The following is a 20,501-nucleotide window of genomic DNA, read 5'->3' as shown; positions in this document are numbered from 1 at the left end:
TTATGAAACATAAAATTTATCTCATTCTTTCATTCAAAAGAATGAACTTGGCTAAGATACTCTAAATATAATTTTCAAAGGTCAAGTTAATGTGTGCATATTTCATTATAGAATTGACTTTTGTATGTGCCTTTCAAATTAATATTCATTGAATTCACTTTTTTTCACCTGACATTGAACTTAAATAGCTTGTGCAAAACAGTGGTTCTAATATGCACTATGTACTTTTCACAAAAGTCAAAGTTAGACAGATTTTATTTTGGTTAGTGCTTTGATAATCAGTCAAGTTGTCAGAAAGCAAATATAGAGTTTTTAAAAACTGTAAATAATCATAGCAGGTCGAAGAGCTGCTTCAAGGGTAGATGTTACAAATTAGCAACCTTTAGGCAAAAAAAAAGCAAAAGGAATGAAAAGAACACCCATAGGAAAAGAAATAGATCAACCAGAGATGGTGAAATGATGAAGTGGTATTGTGAACTGGATCCAAGCTTTCAGGTAGACTAGGAATAAAGATACAAGGTTTCTCATAGATGCAGAACTGATTGACTGAAAAACAGTCGTACTTTTCTCTCCCCAGTTCTAGCTATTCTCCCATTATGTACCCAGATTGTTCATTAATCATTTAATAGCTGTTACCAGTCTTCTTTTAGCAGAAGACAAAAAGAGTTATGATGAGAAAAAGTAATGAAAGCTACCAAGTGCATGTATTTGACATTAGCAATATACGGCAGGGCTTTATAAAGTGGTGTTAAGACCTCAAATGTTGTCGCGAGCTGAAATTTTGGAATTGCATGCTTTAAGGCAGCAATACTTGCCATGAAACTATGATCTTTGACCATAACTGTTCTTGCTGAGGGGCCACACCAGGTTTCGAAAAGGAATCAAAGAGGGAAAATACTTAGGAAATGCTGGTGAATGAGTAACTGAAGGAGAGTAGATAGAAAAGGAAGTGTGGATAAATTGGAAAATGCAGCACACTCCAGTGACCTAGCAGTCTGGAAGAACCAGACACTATAGTGCAGATCAGTCTACCATCAGTGTTCTACCTTGTGTTTTCACCTTGAACATCAAACAATTTCCTTTCCTCATTTCTTGAAACAACATAATCATCCATCTCACCTACTGCCTCAAAGAGGAAACAGAAACTGTAATTTTGTTCGAAATTGACTTAGTCGGTGTCACAACCAGAGAGCTGCAAAGTATTAAATGGAATAGTGAGGTTCTGTTTCTCAAACGTAGGTTAAAATTCACTGTAACAGTTGAAAGGGTAAAGACAGAGCTGAAAATCAAATATTTCATAAATGATATAAGTAAACTGGTCAACATTGTTGTAAAATAAAGAATTGCAGACGCTAGAGATCTGAAACAAAAATAGAAATTGTTGGCAAAACTCAGCAGATTTTAAATTGATCAAAACTCATCAGTTCTGTTAAAGAATCACTGGAATCAAAATGTTAACTCTACTTTCTCCCCACAAATACTGCCAGGCCTGCTGAACTTTGCCAGCAATGCCTGGTGAATTTCGCCAGCAATTTCTGTTTTAGTTTCTGATCTGTGTTGTTGTCTTTCATGTCTTTGAGATATCTCTGTGAACTTCGCTTTGGAAGTCTGTCTCTGTCTCAAATGTTAGAAAATTTTTGAAAATTTTATTTGTTCTTGAACCTGGATGAATGACTTGAACCTAAACTTTGCTAAGTTCTTTGAGCACAGGGCAAAGAGCCTTAACCACATAACAGACTTTTAATCAGTTATGATTCATATAAATGCTACCTATGGTGATGCAAAGAGAAAGCCATGTTAAGAAATAGAAAGCAATAATCAGGTGCAGGACTTGCCCTGCTGCATCTGCAGGACACCTCCCTGCCTTGCTTCTGACAGGTACCAGCCTCCCTCAAGGGGCTGAATGGTCTGCTCCTGTCCCTATTTCTCATAGTCTTATGTTCTAATCTTAAATTTGACAAAATTATTTTACTATGAATTGTGAAGCTCCTCCTTTTGCACCAATTACAGCATATACTTAAACATTTTGTTTACTTCCATTAGTTTCATGCAATGGATACGTTGCACAAGCACAACTATGATTTGACAAATGCAATCAGCATCTTGGTACCTCAGGGTGGTCCGGTTCTCTGCAGAGATGAGATGGAAGAATGGTCAGCATCTGAAGCTAGCCTTTTTGAAGAGGCATTGGAAAAATATGGCAAGGATTTTAATGACATACGACAAGACTTTGTAAGCACATCAGATCTTTAATTCTACAGATTGTTAATACATTGAGAGAGTTTGGGCAGTATTATAGAATTGGGATTCTTAAGCAGATCAACTTTTAATTCAACTTATAATTACTTGAAGGATTCTACAGATAAGTTTGTCTGCTATTGAGAGATCACTGCATTCTTCTCGTTACCCCATATTCTTTAATAATTCAGGTAGAAGAAAAAACTGATTAATCTCAAATCTAAAATTCACAATTGAACTGGCATCAGTTGTCATTAATAGAAAGGTTACAAACTTCCACAATTTTTGTGTAGAAGTGTTTGCTAATTTTACTTCTGAAAGGTCTGGTCCTAAATTTTTGACTAGGTTATCCTAGTACTAGAGTTTCCAACCAGTGTAAATAGTCTCTGTGAATAAAGAGAAACTGTTTCCATTAATATATTTGAGACTTATACTCAGTTTACCTCACAACTTTCTAAAATCTTACGAGCATTAATGTATTTTATGTAATCTCGCCTTTTAATTCTGGGGGTCCTGTTAAATGTTACATTCCCTCCATGGCCAACATTTCCTTCCTAAAATATTTTACCCAAACGTCAGTTCCCCCCTTTTTTCTGGTCATAAATTGCTTTGAGATTTCTGTTATTGATTAGAATGTTGTATGACTTGTTTCTTGGATAGATGGTCTTGAAAGACCATGTCTTCATTTTTACATGAATTCATTCAGTGAATTACCGTCTAACTCTGTGAAGTTTAGAATGCTTTTTTTTCAATTTGTCGTATCTTCCATTTCATGGAAAGCTTTGCTGATCAGTTTGTCAGTTGTCTTTACCTTTTCAGGTTTTATTCTCAGTATTTCACAAAACAAAGTTTACTTGTCTATTTCCTCTATCCTTACAACAGCAACTTTGTCAATTCAAATGTAGTAAATGTCTAGCCAGCATAATTTTGAACTTCATCTCACCTGAATCCCAAGATTTAGGACCATTCTTTCTTAATGATAACATGCTGTCAACTATTCCAAAATTATCATTGAAGAATAGAAACAGCCCTAAGTTCCAATACACTTTTAAGAGCTATCTTTATGCCTACATTTGTTCCCTCCATCCTTTCTTTGTAGTCTAATTGTGAGCAGCCTGTGGATTCCACACGTACTCTCACTTTACCTATTTGATTCTATTCACATGCCCCTCCCTTTTTTCAAAGTTTCTGCCTATCTAATGTGGACTCCATTTTTTTTTAAGCTTCTGGCTTTATCAAGTTCATCTTGTAGCCACTACCTGATCTTTTGCCCTACCTTTCATCCAACTTCCTTCCTGGCTGATATTGTACTTATATCTGTTCTGTGACATTGCCTACAGCTGCTGCACAACACTGGTTGTTATCATCTTTCTCAAAGTACCCACTTTGGACCCTTTCATCCTTTCTCATCACACCTTCTCTAATACCTTCTATTACTCTGACAAGTCCTCAAATGTATTATTGTGTTTCAGTCATGTGCCTACCTCCCGTGTCTGTGAGCAAACAATTCAGTTTAGCGAAGAGGCTACTTGTTACATCATAACCAGCATCATCTGTTATGCCAGCTTCTATTTGCTTACCTTTTTCATCATTGGCTATTCTATCCCTTTATAATTATAGCTTTTTACATGATCTTTGTGCTATTATTCTCATGTTCATTCATTGTTGTACTAGTGACATCATTACATATTCTCCAGCGTTTTCTCCAAACAAGAACCTTTTTCATGAATTTACAGATGCTGGTGTGCTATATGTTTCAGGCCATTGCATTTTAGATTGAGTTTATTTTACACTGTGCATGTCAAATATTACTATTTCATTTCTCACATTTGATGACATGCATATTTTATTATGTAAATATGCAAAGAATTAATTACTATGTATTGATCTTGAAAAGTTTGTTTTAAACTACAAAACCAATATGTTTTAAAATGTTATGAAGCTATTTGACCAGACTGACTTTTACCAGGTTTATCATTTAATGTATTTATCAATTTTTAACAGCTACCATGGAAATCACTCACTAGCATCATAGAGTACTATTACATGTGGAAAACTACGGATAGATATGTACAACAGGTACAAAAGACATTACTTAGATTTGTGATTATTTTTTAAATTGTTTGTATATTTCTAAATTGCTAATTTGTTGAAATATGTGATAAGCTCACTGTCTTCGATAAGAAAAAGTATGTTATATTAAATGAAACTGGTGAATGCAAATTTAAAATGTCCAAGAGAAAATTATAATTATCCACTTTTTAAAAAATGGTATGAAAAGGTTATGCCACTGACCAAACAAGTGAATATTACAATTCCAGCAATTTCATCCTTGCAAAATAATACATCGGCATGATCCATATTTATGTAATAGATTGCTGAGGATAATATTGGTTGTGATGTCGCTATTCATTTTATTTTAGGCAGCTCAAGTTTTAAAAAGTCATTGCTTATTATTTCCAAATGTAAAATTACTAATTATTCTGACTCATAATGTTCAAGAGTTCTACACAGCATGGCGCAGAGTTGCCTTGTTGTTGTGTGTCAGGTTCGTTGGTGTAGGTTTCGGACCAGCATCATGCTCCCACTCATTTTAATGAAGAGAATCATTGGGGAAAACCAACTCATGATTTCATAATATGTACTTAGGGCAGGCATCCACATATTTATGAAATCGGTCATTTATAACCCTCTGCTAAATTCCACTTTGTGATGTAGAAAAATACATAAACAAAAATGTAAACTGGTCATAGTTCATTATTTTGTACCTGAAATGTCCCAAGACATTTCATTCAGAGGACTGCATTGGAAATAGACGGATGAGGCAGACAGTTAGTCAGCGTTCACTGAAATTGTTTTGCTTTTAAAATGTTCTGTGCAGTGAACAAGTACTATTGCAACCTGTCATAACAAATGACTACATTTTTAAAAGTTAATTTGTGGGCCTTGGGCTTTTTTGATAGGCCCAACATATATTGCCTGTGTGACTAATCATGACAAGGTGATGGTGAGCTCGCGTTTTGGACCTCTGCAATCTCTGTGGTGTAGGTCCACCTACAGTTGTTGTAAGGCTGATTGTTTCATAATTTTGATGCAATGCCAGGAAAGGGTTAGCTAGATATTTCCAAATCAGGATGGGATGTGACTTGTGGTGGAACCTTTAGTGCTGATGTTCCTATCACTGATGCACTTGTTTTTCTGAATGGTATTAATCACAGGTTTAGAGAGTGCTGTTGAAGCAGCCTTGGTGAGTTGCTCCTGTTGCGTAAGTTCTAAATGAACTTTTAAATAAATGTCAATGGGGTGCTATGGTATTAAAGTCTGATTTTGTCATTTAAACATGAAATCAAGAGCAAACAGTGGTTAATTTCACTGTGTTTCCAAATAAAGTAACACATCATTCAATTATTCATATGGTCATATCGTGAAAAATAAAGCAACTTAACAGAAAATTGGATGGCACAAGTAATGCTGTTAGGATGATTTTATCCGATAATTTTACTTTGTTTATTTTTAGAAACGTCTTAAGGCTGCTGAGGCAGAGAGCAAATTGAAACAGGTGTACATCCCAACATAGTAAGTGCCTTTAAACCATCTTTCAATTCTAACACTTAGCATTTCATAACAGAGAAGTATTTTCTAGGTCAGAAGATTATAACATGGATCACAATATTTATAGAAAGTCAAAATGGATTGTCTCACTTATATATTAAAAAAGATTTATCTTCGCACTTTGTCTGGGAAAGTAACTTGGGGATATTTTTCTTTTGAGTTGTATGTATTATGGATATAACCCTATAGCATGACATGGCCCTTGTCCCACACTTCCAAAATGTGGGGGTGAGCTCAGTTAGGAGAATATTGATTCCTCTGCAATTAATAATTGCCCATTAGCAGACTGGACACAGGTCTTTTGCTCTTCAGGAAACACAAGTTCCACCTGTAAGAGCTGCAGGCCAATCAGGAGCCAGAGCTCTCCAATATTGGCAGTGCTGCTGGGAATGGTGACCAATTTCAGTTTTGCACACAACTTGAAAATGTGAGATACACTGGACTGTGATTTTGTGAATGTTTGATGATCCCAGCAGAGGGGTTGGGGAGCGCTGAAGTTTGACAGACATGGGAAGAAGAAAACTTGTGAGTGTGATTACACCATGGGAGGGCCTTGTCCGTGTGTCCCCAGGGAGCCCCTTTGCTTGTCAGCAGCCAACGCAGACAAAACTGCGGGGCAGGAAGGCAGGCATAGGTCTCCCCAGCACCTATTAAATTCTGCCACTAGTGGGAAAAGGCTGTTAAATAGACATTAATTGAAAACCAAAAGGTCCCAATTTGCCGCTTGCACACAAACTGCTCATTACTACCCCTGCTGCTGATAAACATGCAATGACGATAAGGGTGGATAGGTAAGTAACACATAAAAAATGGGACACTTTTGTACAAGTCATGAAACGTGGTCTCGTCTGGGATTTGAACCCGGGATCTCTCGCACGTCTGCGTCGAAGAAGACCCAAAGCAAGAATCATACCCTTAGACCAACGAACCACACATAAGCCACTTTGTGGATTTGACATATCTCCCCATTCTCTTCACTTTCAAAGCTGCTGACAGCGGAATGTATAATCCTGTTGGATAATCATACCTGTTCCCCCTTCCATGTTCATTTATACAAAGAACCATGTTCAGTTTCTGATCAACATCTTGGTTATTCAGTGTATTTTATGTTTTATTAAGCATAATGATTTTAAAACCACATCCTCCTTTACCCTCAGGTCATTTTGGACCTTGTCTGTCCTTTCATGCTGACCTATGATTCACTAATTATAAAGATCCTCCTGGTTCATTAATGCTTTTATAGGAAAGGAAATTTGCCATTCATTTCTGGTCTGGTACACATTTGACTGGAGCCCAACAATGATGTGATTGACACATAACTGTCCCTTGAAGTATTCATTCAGTTCAAGGGCAAACATTGATGGGCAATAAATACTTGTCACCCACACTGACATCCCAAGAAAAATGAAAAAAAAGTCTCTGTATTCTCCTCCTATTTCACATCCTCCGAGATATTTTCACTGCTCCAATTCTGTCCTGTTCAACATTCCTGAATTTCAGGTCGACTGTGCTATCAGATGCAGAGGCTCGCAGCTGTGGAATTCAATCCATAAACCTTTCTGCTCTTTACCTCTTGCTTCTTTTTAAGGTGTCCTTACGTTCATTTCTGTAAAGCGCATTGTCACGTTTTACATTTTAGAAATGCTATGTTAACATTGTAACCTAAGTACATTACCAGTGAGCCGACTTTTAACCATTCACCCAAAGTTTGATAACACTTTTTCAACTTTCAGTCCTGTTATTAATGGATATAGAAGAACATTTGTTTTTAGGATATATAGTTTAATTCTGTTCAGAGTTTGAGCAACTCGACTTTGTGACGTTTGTTCTATTTCAATTACAGTTTTCAATTTAAGATTTCTTTTAAGGTATAAATCAAGTATTGGGAGTATTTCCTGGTAATAGATTTTCATACCACCTCCTTCTCTTGTACTTTGACTTATGGCTTGCTCAGTGATAAATCTGTCTTCATGTTTTGTGGGAAACCTTAACACAATCATTTTGCTCAGCAGAAGACTTTTTTAAACAGGGTTCTCTATTGGGAAAGTGTCTAGTGTTGGCTTTTCAAGCAAGTTAAAGTTAAGCTGTCGGTCATTTTTAGAATTGGTCACAGGAAGTCAACTCATAGTTCCAGAGGAAGGTGTTGGGTTTTTGGGAGTTCTCCATCCAGTACCAAGTTTAATGACTACTAAGTAAGACTGTGCTCTAGAACTCACATGAGCGTGCATTGATATCAACCATGTATCTAAAGCAAACTGTCTTTAATTGGCAGTACCCTTTATGGCAGGAATTGGTATTGTGACACCCAAGGCTAAGCACCAAGTCTTTGCATCAGGAATGTCCCCGCCCCCATCCCCATCACAAATGTACTGTCACTCATTAAACCACCCCCTGCTGCCATATCAACATCTTGTGATTAATTTGTTTTATTTTTTTTGTGCAGTTAGTGCCATAGTCAGCATTCTGTGAAAAGTCATAACATTTAACAGTGTTTTAACGGGGTTTTCTATGTTTGACTATTCCAAAATATTAGTTATATTAATTCTGCCCAGCAATAGGGGCTGTGCCTGTTGCAAGGGTTCAGTGGGTCACTCAGGACATAATGTACAAATCAGGACCATGAGTAGGCCATTCACCCCTCAAGCTTGCTCTGCCATTCAGTAGATCATCGCTGATCTGATTGTAATCTCAAATTCACATTTCTAGCTATCCCTGATAATTTGTCAACCTCTTGCTTAACAAGAATTTATCTACCTCGGCCTTAAAAATATTTAAGGACTCTGTGTCCACTACCTTTCAGAAAGACCGTTACAAGACACTCAACCCTCTGAGAGAAATTTTCTATCACTGGTTCAAATGAGCAAATGATTTTAGATAGTGAGCTCTAGTTCTAAATTCTACCATAAATGGAAACATCCCTCAGAATTTTATATCTTTCTTTCGAGTTGCCTTTTACTTTTTAACTCCAGGAATACAAACCTAGCCTTTCCAAATTCTTTTCCAGACCTCCAAATCATTGATAAATATTGGGAACAGCTGGGGCCCAAGTACTGATCCTTGCCGTATCCCACTGGTCACAGTCTGCCAAAGTGATCCATATATTCCTATTCTTTGTTTTCTTTCTGATGGATCAATCCTTAATCCATGATAGTACATTGCCTGCTGTACAAAATGCTTTAATTTTGGTAACCAGTCTCCTGTGGGAGAGCTTCTTTAAAATATTCCAAAAGTCTTAACTATTTGACATCAATTAACATCCATCCATCCAATTTTCCATTTGCAAGTCGATGTTATCAATGCCTGATTAGATTGTTTTTAACCAAACATCCATTTGTCACTTACTGCGTGATTGATTCCGACATTGTCCTTACTATTGATGTAAGGCAGATGTGTCTTTAGATCCCTCTGTTACCCTTGCTCTTTTAAATAGTGTAGTAATATTTACAAGCTTCTTCAGGAATCATTTTAGAATGTATGGAATTTTGGAAGTTGATTAGCAACGATGGCCTTCTCTATAGCCACCTCCTCCTCTCTTGGATATGGACTCGTACGTCCTGTGGTCCTGTCAACTTTCAGCACCACTGTTTTCTCCAGTGCAACCTTCTTTCTAATTCTTTCCCTACAATCCTGATTCACTCTCGTCACTTGGATCTGTAATTCTGGAAGCTTTCTTGTAACTTCTATAGTAAAAACAGATGCAAAAAAAATCATTTAGCTTTGCCGCCATTTCTCTGTTCCCCATTATAACCTCACCAGTTTCTTCTTTTAATGGATCCACATTCACCATAGCCAAACCTTTCCTTTAAACGTAGCTGTAAAAACTTTTACAGTCCATTTTAGACTTTTTTTGTTTGTTTGCATTCTTTCTTACTGGTTTCTTGGTTCTCTATTTTTGTATTCTTAAAAACTTCCCAGTATTCAGATTTTTAAATATTTCTGGCCACTTGATAAGACTTTACTTTTTATCATTAATAGCCCTAACTCCCTTTATCAGCCACAGTTGACTACTTTGTTTTGAATAATTGCACCTTGCAGAAATGTATAGTTACTGTTAGCCATGTATTAGTTCTTTAAAGATTGTCTATTGCTTATGTACAGTCATGCTTTTTAAAGTATTTTCCCAATACAGGTCTGCTCTTTGAAAACCTGGAGGACAGATCTTGTGGCATATTTTGAGCTTTTGAAAAGTATATCTTGGGATCACTTTATGCACATACAAGAGAATACTGCAATCTAACCGAGTGTTGTGACAAGAAGACAGGTGGCCATGTCATTTTGCCACAGCAAATGCAAATTCATGTTTCGAACTTGATGGTATTTTTAACTGTGGGAATCCCAGTTTTGATTAATCAGGATGAATCACCCCAAAATGGTTTATTTTCTTAAGTGATACCTCGAAGTAGATCTTGGATCACTATCTAGTATCGATTTTACTTGAATGTGCTACAGTTCTATAACTGCAAGGTGATTCACAGAGGCTTAAGGAGACAAAAATGGAAGGAAAAAGAAATTAGGAAGGATGAACCATAAGTTTTGTTCAAGAGATATATTGAAGAAGATCATGAAGGGAAAAAGGTGAGTGGAGAGATTTGGAGAAGTACTGTCAAAGTGTAGAACCGAAATGGCTGAAGTCATGGTTGTCAGAGTAGCCAGAGTTGTGGGAATATTTAGTTGTTTTTGTATAGTTCTGGTGAATGAGAGGATTGTAAGGATGGAGAGTCTAAGTGGAGATGGAGGGTGTAAACAGTTTCATACACAGTTAATAAAAGGATGATGTCACAATGGGATTTAAACATGAAGTTCAGATCTTAATTGGAAGCATTAGGAACCAGATGCTGCTGTAAGTTGGCAAAGTCTGGGCTGCATGATTGAGGATTAAGATTTGGTATGGAGTATGTTGCAGGTAAAGGAATTTTAGAGAGTAGAGGTTGAGCATTCAGACAGGATATGATAAATTTATTGATAAGGATTACAGCAGCAAATGTCCTCTCCGTTTTCCAACGCTGGCTCCCTCAGTCCAGCACAAAGTCAAAAGGGTTTGCTGATTAGTCTTTCAATGGTGGGAAAGCCATGTGGCCTCTGTTAAATCCCTAAGGCACCACTAAATTGCATTGACATTGGAATAATGGGTATTGTTTAACTCATTCATGATTCTTATTAACATCCTGCTGTTGGCTTCGGTCCTTCTAGCCTCTGATTTATTGAGGAAACCTCTCTCACTGCTGAAAGACTGACAAGGTTCCCTACATGAAGGGCTGCATTAGATCTAGCCCATTGTAGTCCACTTTTGCGTTCCGAGTATCGTTGTGTGTAATTTAGGATTTGCTCTGTTTAATTTTCCATCAACAATACTTTTGTCAAACTGAATCTTCCACTATAATGCAAAAGCAAAATACTGTGTGTGCTGGAGATCTGAAATAAAAGCAGGAAATGCTGGAAATAGCCAACCATTCGAGTAGCATCTGTACCAACGACAGTTGATACTTAAGTTTCATCAACCTGAAATATTATCATTGTCTTTCCCTCTACGGATGCTGCCAGACTTGTTGCATATTTTCTGCATTTTCTGTTCATACTTGTGCACTATTGCTTGGTAAAAATGTGAAGGCTTTTCCATAGCTTGCATTCAAACACATCTTCTGATGCAGCATGAGTGCCAAGTTGCTGCAGAAGATGACAAAAACATGTTTTATGTGTACCTATGAGAAATTCTTCTGAGAGTTAGGCTAAGCATATATGAGTCTCAAAACTGCAAAAATATTAAATTCCTTGAAGTTTAATGTTTACTATTTTGACATTACTTTTATAAAGATGTGACATTTTACAGGAAATTAATGCTGAGCATATTTCAAACAGTTGCTGCATGTGGCTCCAAAAATGTGTTTTATTGGCTTTTTTGTTCTTGTAATTTTTAAAGAACCAATTTTTGTCATACTGTTTGCCTACAATAATTATATGTGTTTTTTCTTTCTCTTCGATGTAGTAATAAACCTAATCCCAATCAGATATCAGGTGTTAATGGTAAACCTGCTATGGTGAATGGTCCAGTTGGAGGAGTACTTCATCAAACCCAGAACTCAAGCATAGGCCGGCCCTGTGAGAGTTGTTACAGTGAGTACTATTAAAAATAAACTATTTAAGTAGAAGACCAGAAGGAACATGGTGCAACAACAAGAAGTAAAATTTCTAAATTTAAAACATATCTGACTGCCTGGGGATTAATTGAAATCATTAATTCAGGTATTTAGTAAAATCCTACTGTGTTTTCCCTCCAAGCTTTTTCTTTTATTTAGCTTTTACAGTGTAAGCAAAATCATACTGTTATGATCATCATGGGGGAGCCTTAAATCAAAATGATCATATTTGCCAAATTATCCCAGATAAAGAAATTAGCAAGATTTCTATGTTTTATTTGAACCAAAGCAAATTAAACCTGAATCGAAAGGTCAATGATGTGTTTTAACCTAGTTTCACTTTAAATTAGTTGATACAATAAGCATGTCTTACAAAATCACAAAAATTGGGACATTGCCGATAGACCTGTGGCATCATGTGTTCTAAAGTTTTCTTCTTTGATAATTTGGATCTCTCTCTCCTACCGAATCTATTTGGCTCTCAAGCTGTAATCACTAGCAACCATGTTGTATTTGAAGTTCCCAAAGACTGGTGTTGCCTGAATGGCACACTCTCACAAAATCTTCCTAGCTAGATGTAAGACCATCTTGATGGCATAGTTGCCCCAGAAACCGTGATCCCTAGAGACTCCCTTTACTTGGTTTAATTGGCTCTGACAAAATTGAAGCATAGCAGTAAAATTGTACAACTCACAATTCCTGCTCTAACATTTGCAAACTGCTTTCTCTTCTATTTATCTGTATTATACACGTAACTCCTTGTAAATGCGTCTTCTCTGTTGTTACCTGTTGCATGTCTTTTTTCTGGTTTTTGAATATTAACTTCCAGGTGTTACTGCTTCCAGGTCGAAGATCACCGTTTTGAATCATCATTTTTGTTTAAGAAATTACAATTGCCCTCTTTACAATTGACACAAACAACTACAAGTCCTTTTCAAATGTTTCTACAACTAATTTCAAATTCCACAAATATTTTAAACAAGTTACAAATTTTCCAAATGGAGTTGCTTCTGGGTCAAAGGTTGTAAACTACTCCTATAAAGCTTTGGCTACACTCAATGCAACCTTTTTCATGCTGTTGTGGCTACAGTAATTCTGCTTTGTGACATTTTCTGGAGAAATAACAGCATGGCATTGTGACATCTGTTATGGATAGTAGTAGTTTGGGGACTAAAGAACTGAATTGTGTGGGAGGAACAAGAGTGGAAATATAAATGGATGTTGTATGATTAAGGACAGAAGAAAAGGGCCAACTTCTACATTGCATGGGAGATTTTGGAAGCTCAAGATGAAACATTATTTTGGGCTAGTGGATATAACTTGGTTAGAAAGAAAGAACAGCAGGTATGGCTACTAAATTAGATTAGATTAGATTAGATTACTTACAGTGTGGAAACAGGCCCTTCGGCTCAACAAGTCCACACCGACCCGCCGAAGCGCGACCCACCCATACCCCTTACATAACACTACAGGCAATTTAGCATGACCAATTCACCTGACCTGCACATCTTTGGACTGTGGGAGGAAACCGGAGCACCCGGAGGAAACCCACGCAGACACGGGGAGAACGTGCAAACTCCACACAGTCAGTTGCCTGAGTCGGGAATTGAACCCGGGTCTCAGGCGCTGTGAGACAGCAGTGCTAACCACTGTGCCACCATGCCGCCTACAACCACTGTGCCACCGTGCCGCCTACGATGATACCAGGATAGATAAGAAAGCAAGTCGTAACAAGGACACAAAGAGGCTTAATGACAAAGCAGAAAGTGGCCAAGAAAGGAAAATGAATCCCGAGTGCTGGATTCTATTACCTCATGGAAAAATCATGCCTTATGTGCTCATTCAAATTAGCTTTGTTAGTCAGTGACAGAAACTCTCAAACCTCAGTAAACATTATTTAATCAAGCGATAACCACCTTCATTGTTGAGGTGTACACACTCAAAAATTGAGCTTCAGATCGTAATTGACCCCTTCACCAAAGTACATGAGAAATTGGAACTTCAGTAAAACACTCTGAAGGCAAAGCTCTTCTCCAATCAGATCCCACAATAAAATATGCCTACCTTGATCCCCTCATTTAAGGTCAATGATGCAAAGTTCTGGTTCCTCTTGAACTTTGATTATTATGATACTTTGATGCGAGGTAAATGAACAAATTGACGATCTATCCAGCAAGCATGAGGCTTTAAATGAGTGAGTGCTGCAGTCTTCATTTAGTTATTTTATGCTTGAACAGTGACTCATTCCAGGAGCTGCCAGTGCTTTGATCTAGCGTGCCTTCATATGATTTTGTATTTCTCCTTTTGAGAAAAATTGGTGTTTGTTATAATGAATGCAAGTTAAGCATATATTTGACAACCATTAGCATACTGATACTCTGACTGAAGTTGGAATTGGTTTTGAATTGAAGCCGGTGTAGCTTGAACAGCTTGGTTGTGTGGGTTATCTTCAAACCTGAGGATAATTTGTTAGAGTTGACATGAAGTATTGCAGCAAGGAAAGTGGAGAATAATGTGGATGTAATGAGACAGAGCTGTGTTTGACCTCACTTTTCACTGAGGTTGGGTCTTGGTGGTTGCCTCGGTGATGGTAACTGTTTGAATGTCTTTGTGGAGAATGGTGACAGATTTCTCAGGGAAGCCAAATTAGAGAAGGATACTAAATTGCCTGTATCATAGTCAAATGGCATTCTGATTAAGTTTAATAAATTTGAATGATTAAGAACACATTGTATGTTACCTGCCTTCCATGGATTTTGTCCACAAATGGAACTTTATAAGTTTAAAATATAGCTCTGATTTCAGTGTTTTACATATTAGACGAATCTATCATACTGAAACCATATCATATTAGTCATATCATATCTGTTTTTGGTTTTAAGCTAATCATAGTAGAATGAAATTATGGCAAAATTGGAGAAATGTCAACTGATTTGAATTTTATTGTTGAGCAATAGTTCTGTTTTTATTTTTTTCAGCCACACAATCCCAACAGTGGTATTCCTGGGGACCTCCAAATATGCAGTGTAGACTCTGTGCTTCATGCTGGACCTACTGGAAGAAGTACGGTGGTTTGAAGATGCCTACTCGAGCAGAAGCAGAAAAAATGTCACCCGCAGATGATGTTTCGGTAACAAAAAAACAGAAAGATTTGGACTTGTGTTCACTTGTGATTAGCTGCTCATGTTTTAGAGTTCAAATATGATTAATGGACCAGTTTAGTTTGATTTTCTTTATACCGGTACTAGTTCCTATTTTTAGGTTCTGGCAGTGAGAATTATTCATTTCTATTCAGTAAATTCCTTTCTTTACTGTCCTTTCTGATAATAGTGTGACTTGTTCAAATACGATTTCCAATTAATGCTAATTGAGCTCTTCAACTTGGTTACCTGAAACTGTTTTAGCATTGTGATCTATTGGATCAGTCCATAACTATTTTTTGTTTCCTCCTAATTGTGAAAGTGTGTCTTTTTATCACAAGTACGTTTATGTGACTTACAGAAATCCATTATGGCATAATCTTGTCATAATTTTATTAAAAGTACAGGGAAACCAACTTCAAGGAAAGTTAAAGTCAAACTGAGTGCAAGCTCACATTGTTATAAATATTTTAGATAGATTTATGATATTGCAGAATGCATGGTGAAAGTTTAGGCGTCCCAGAAATTGCCATTATCAGTAGTTCGAATATAGTTGTGTCTTAGGTTTGTCCCATGTCCGTTGGAGTGTGTGTTAGTCACGTAATTAAGCTTGGATATGGAGCAAATTGAAATACAACCAACAATATAAAGGGAGGTTTGAGAGCAAGCTATTTTGCATGGTAATATAGCTGGTGTTCAGTGTCTCTACTGCCTCCTAAAGGATATTTGTTTGCCTTGTATTTTTGTCATCTTGTGTGCATTCAGAGGTTGAATTTGAGAGTTCAGAGGATTTGACTTCATGAGTGTTAGTTACAAATGCAGCACTGTTATTATTAGAAAAGTTATTTCGCACTATGCAATGCATTTAGTGACTAATTAAGTGTTCTCTTTCTCTATTCTAAAAAGGAGTCCCACATAAGAAGCGTGTTTCATCATGGTCAACTGGGGCATGGTGTACCAATACACATTGATAGTCCAAAATCTACTTTGAAGACTCGTCAGTCTTTCTTCCTGCAGACAACACGTCTTACAAAACTTGCCAGGCATGTCTGCAGAGATATTCTGCAACTGAAACAGGCGGCAAGGAAGCCATTTGTTCCGATTAACTGTGCTGCCATTAAGGCAGAATGTAAGAACTTTTTAAATTCCTAGCTTTGAGTTTCATGCTTTCACCATTCCCTGACCTAATGTTTGCAATAAATGATACTTATGACTTACTACATTATTTATTCGTGTGGAATTTTTTTTTAATTTGTTCAAAAGTCTTCTTTATCTGTATGTGTTATTCTCTGAACAACTTCAAGGAAGACTGTCTGCTTCAAAACTTAAGTACGAGTAAAATCTCAGAAAATTAGTTTTTGAATAACTGAAAGGTAATGGAATTAATTCAAGATTTAAAAATGCATTAATCTAAACAATCTGTAACAGAAAAACAGTTTTTGTTTTAGAACATTGAAATGAAATTGGTTCCAAGTCTTTGAAATTAATTGATTCTGCAATGCTTAGTTTAAAAGCCATAATAAATTCACAAAATTTCATACAATACCTAATACCTGTAATTTTGGTTTCTTCCAGAACCATATGTCTACAAGCAAAACATTAATTATTGAACTATATACAACATACTAATTCACAAAGACCCAGCCTTCTTAAAACCGTATAATGTAATGTTGCAGCGTACTTTCAAAAAACAACTTTTATACACTGCAAATAACTTAAGAACAAAATAAACTGAATAGGCTGCAAAATGGATATTTTTTGCAGACTTCTTTCTTTAGGTTGATTACATTGTGACTTCACGTCTGCTGCTTTAGCTGCAATCAAGCCATTCTAGATGTCATTTAACTGCACAAAACTAAGACAATATAAAAACATAAGAAATTTTATGAAATAAATGACTGGCAATTATCTATTTGTAAGTAGAAAAACTGTAAACATGGCAATAATTGTTTTTGTAATTTTTTTGCACAAATGTCAGTTGAGGATTCTGAATATTGTGCAATTGGTATTCAGTTTACTCCTCAGTATGAAAATTATAATGAAACTTTAAGTACAAGAATTCACCATGACAGTTTTCTAGAATATGTTTCCAACATCGATACTAAAAGGAATACCTATCCCTTTAATGTTGCAAAGATGGTGTAAATGTGTGGACTCCTTTTAGTAGAAAATGATTAGCATCTTTTGCAGCTACTCTTTGTTTTATTTCTTTCCATTTGCCCATGTTGTAAATTATGTAATTCCTTTTTAAATGCTGCATGCAGCTTCTAATTTTACATAATCACAAACCATCTTCATAAGTGTTCCATATTCTGTAAAAGCCTCTGATTGACAGCATACTGCTCTTGCAATGCAGAGATTGCTTGATTAGCACTTTATAAAATGTGGAAAGAACTGGAAGTGAGATTTGCAAGTAATTATTTTGAACAAGCTGACATTTTGTAATATCACAACTGAATGCCAATTAATTCAGTAGTACATGGCTGTTTGTGGGATGCTTTTCATACTATGGGAAAGTTCAGCATAAATTTCCTGAATTGCTTGAATTGTAGAAGAACTCTTGAGCTTTACTGAAACTGTTGTGCAGATGTGTGTGAATGAATGGTTTAATTAGGCATTGAAAGTACAAAATGTCAGCAGTTTATTCAGTGTATTTTTTCATAAAGGTAATAACGGTGTGACTTATCGGCATGCTGCTTTTTCAGTGTAATTAGGTGAGTAAAAGTGGCAGGCATTTAGAGAAATCTATCATGATCAGACTTTTTTTTTAATCTGCTTGTGTAGACAATATTTCAATATCCCAACAGCTGGGAGATGAGCAGAGACAGTAAATACAATGGAGGAATTGCGTTTCTCGATCTCTTCCTTCCAATTCACTATTTTAGTTTAACTGTGTTTTGAGATGAATAAGACGAGTACTGATCCACTCAAAATTTGCTGGGCCTCTAGTGAAGATTCCTGAATGGTGTGCCATCTGCTTTTGCCATTTTCTGCCTAAGGCTTATAAGTGCAATCAAAAGAAAATGCTAGAAACTTTCGGCAGGCCCATTAACATCTATGGAGAAAGAAATAGAGTTAACTTTACAGGGATGTAAACATTCATCAGAATTGAAAAAGGTTAGAAATGAATTTTGAGAAAACTTTGGGAAGGAGTCAGGTGGAAAGAAGAACAAAAGAAAAGGTCTCTGATAAGGTGGAGGACACAGGAAAATAAATTATATAAAGTTTTACTGGAGAAATGGAGTGGGAATGGGTTAGATGTAGAAGAAGGTACGTCTCAAGGCTTGTGAGTGACTGGAAAACTTAAAGCCATCAAGAAAGAAATGAGAAAAAAAAAACAAATAATAAACCAAAAAGGGGTTTGAGATCATGATTAAAATTGTTAGTCTCAACGAAGCGTTCAAAAAGTAGTAAAGTGCTCAGTGTAAAGACAAGATTCTGTTCCTTGAGGTTAGGTTGAACTTCATTGGAACACTATAGCAAATCAAGCCCATAAAGTTATGTGGTTATTATGTGCATAGCAAATTAAAATAGGAAGCCAGGGTTGTGCTGTGGACTGAGTGGAGTCTGAATGGGATAAATAAAGAAAAACAATATTTTGAGAGAAAATGTGATTGACAGAATACCTTAAGAAACAAATGAGAAAAGAAATACATTAAAACCAGTGGAGAAGTAAGGTCAGAGGGGGGGCTCTCACATACAAAATTGTAGAACTTGATGTTGAGAATGAAAGGTGCCTTGATCTTCCCAATTTAGAAGAAAGTATGAAGTGAGCGGTTAATACAGAAAGTGAAAGAAATACAAGAAGCTTTTGGGCCTTTGAATGATGATAAGTGAGGAATTAAAAGTGCAAATCTTGTAATAAGGGTGCCACAAGAAGGGAAGAATCTGTAGATGACTACACAATGGATCAGGATGTTGAGAAAATGGTTGCTTTCAGCTGCTGAATAGAAGAGAAAGATGTATTTGGTGATAGCATAACATTAAAGGTGACAGAAAAGGCAGAAGATGATTTTAATAGAGGTTGGTGGGCTAAAGGTGAGGACAAAGGCAACATGCCATGGTCTAGAAAGAGTAAGACTGGACTGCATAAAATGGACAGAAATGTTCAAAGACCCTATCCGTCATGTTTTAGCAATGTATTCAATTGAGGAACAGGGGGAGATGCATCAAAAATTCTTGTGCAGCAGAAATGAAAAAAACTGGGAGAATGGAGTAGAGTCCTTGAGGAAGCAGAGACAGTAAATGTTATCAAAGGTAGTTGTGGGAGTTACTGGGTTTATAGTGAATGTTTGTTGATAGCCTATCTGCAGAAATGGGGACAGAATTCGAGGAAGGAATGAGTTCGAGATGAGCTATGTGAAGTTGAACAAAGGGTAGAATGTTTAGTCAAAAGTCTATTGCATTTTCCAGTTTAGGTTAAGAACAGGAAACGGCACAAATTATACTGGCAGAAGAGGTGAGTGAGGAGCTAAGTAGGACTAAAACAAGGAATATTGCAGATAAGATAGGCAATGCTAGGATCTACGTGAGTACCCAACTCCATATTTGGAGGAAATGGAATTGAAGGAGAATGTTCTTGAAACTGCAGAGCGTGAGAACAAATTCAACCAGGTGGGGGAAGAATGCGATGATGAATAAGGACTGGTGAGATTCCTTTCAAGGAGGCTGTGGAGAGCTTTCAGATGATGCAGGAGTGGTGATGGAGGTGTAGACAGTTTTGCCGATCACGCTGAAAAGATTATGCCCAGAAAACTCGAAACTGTTATAACTTACAAAAGAGCATTGAAGGGAAGGATGTGGACAAGGAGAAAAAAACTGAGTCGAGATGGGAAGCAAACAGTTCAGTGAGCAAGAACACTTTGAAATAATGGGTCTGCCAGAATGATCTTGAGATTTGGCAAGGGAGGTAGAAGCAGGCTGTGTAGGATTGGAGCATCATGAGGTTTTAAAGTTTAAGAGGGAAGATCTCCGGAAGTGATTAAGTTAATGGCAGTACTCCAAGTAATGGCTTATTATTGGTGGTGGAGACATGGAGTAACGTGTTTAATGTTAAGATTGGACCTGAGAGAATGGAATATTGCAAGTTCAAAGAAAGATTGTTTAGAGTCTAAGGAGCAGAGAAATTGAGATGGCTGGGGTTCCATAAATGATGGGGTTCCATTTGAAGAGAGAAAATTTGAAATTGGTAAAAGGAATAACTGAGGAATCCTGACAAAAGAAAATGGTTTGCAGAAGAAGAAAGTAAAACTTCGCATTGTGATAAGTTCAACATTCATTGCACAAAGCCTAAATGATGAGGTTGAAGCCTTTGCTGAGGACTGATTATTCAGAAGCAGAGAGGGAAATGTATTGTGAAGCAAGAAGTGATATTTGA

The 20,501-nt window shown here is 36.7% G+C and overlaps 1 protein-coding gene across 2 annotated transcripts in view; it reads left to right on the top strand.

The window, feature by feature from the left end:
• mta3 (metastasis associated 1 family, member 3) overlaps window positions 1-16,341 on the top strand; it is a 154,776-nt gene extending 138,435 nt beyond the window's left edge. For both annotated transcript variants that reach the window (XM_060831404.1, XM_060831405.1), the window contains 6 exons: window positions 2,044-2,232; window positions 4,243-4,317; window positions 5,756-5,814; window positions 11,834-11,961; window positions 14,963-15,114; window positions 16,031-16,341. In XM_060831404.1, coding sequence (XP_060687387.1) covers window positions 2,044-2,232; window positions 4,243-4,317; window positions 5,756-5,814; window positions 11,834-11,961; window positions 14,963-15,114; window positions 16,031-16,276 — 849 coding nt within the window. In that variant the 3' untranslated portion in view covers window positions 16,277-16,341. The remainder of the gene's footprint in view (window positions 1-2,043; window positions 2,233-4,242; window positions 4,318-5,755; window positions 5,815-11,833; window positions 11,962-14,962; window positions 15,115-16,030) is intronic.
• Window positions 16,342-20,501: the final 4,160 nt, after the last annotated feature.

This window comes from Hemiscyllium ocellatum, chromosome 10 (genome assembly GCF_020745735.1).
Source record: "Hemiscyllium ocellatum isolate sHemOce1 chromosome 10, sHemOce1.pat.X.cur, whole genome shotgun sequence".
In the NCBI taxonomy this organism is placed as follows: domain Eukaryota; kingdom Metazoa; phylum Chordata; class Chondrichthyes; order Orectolobiformes; family Hemiscylliidae; genus Hemiscyllium; species Hemiscyllium ocellatum.
This window is presented reverse-complemented; position numbering and strand designations above follow the sequence as displayed.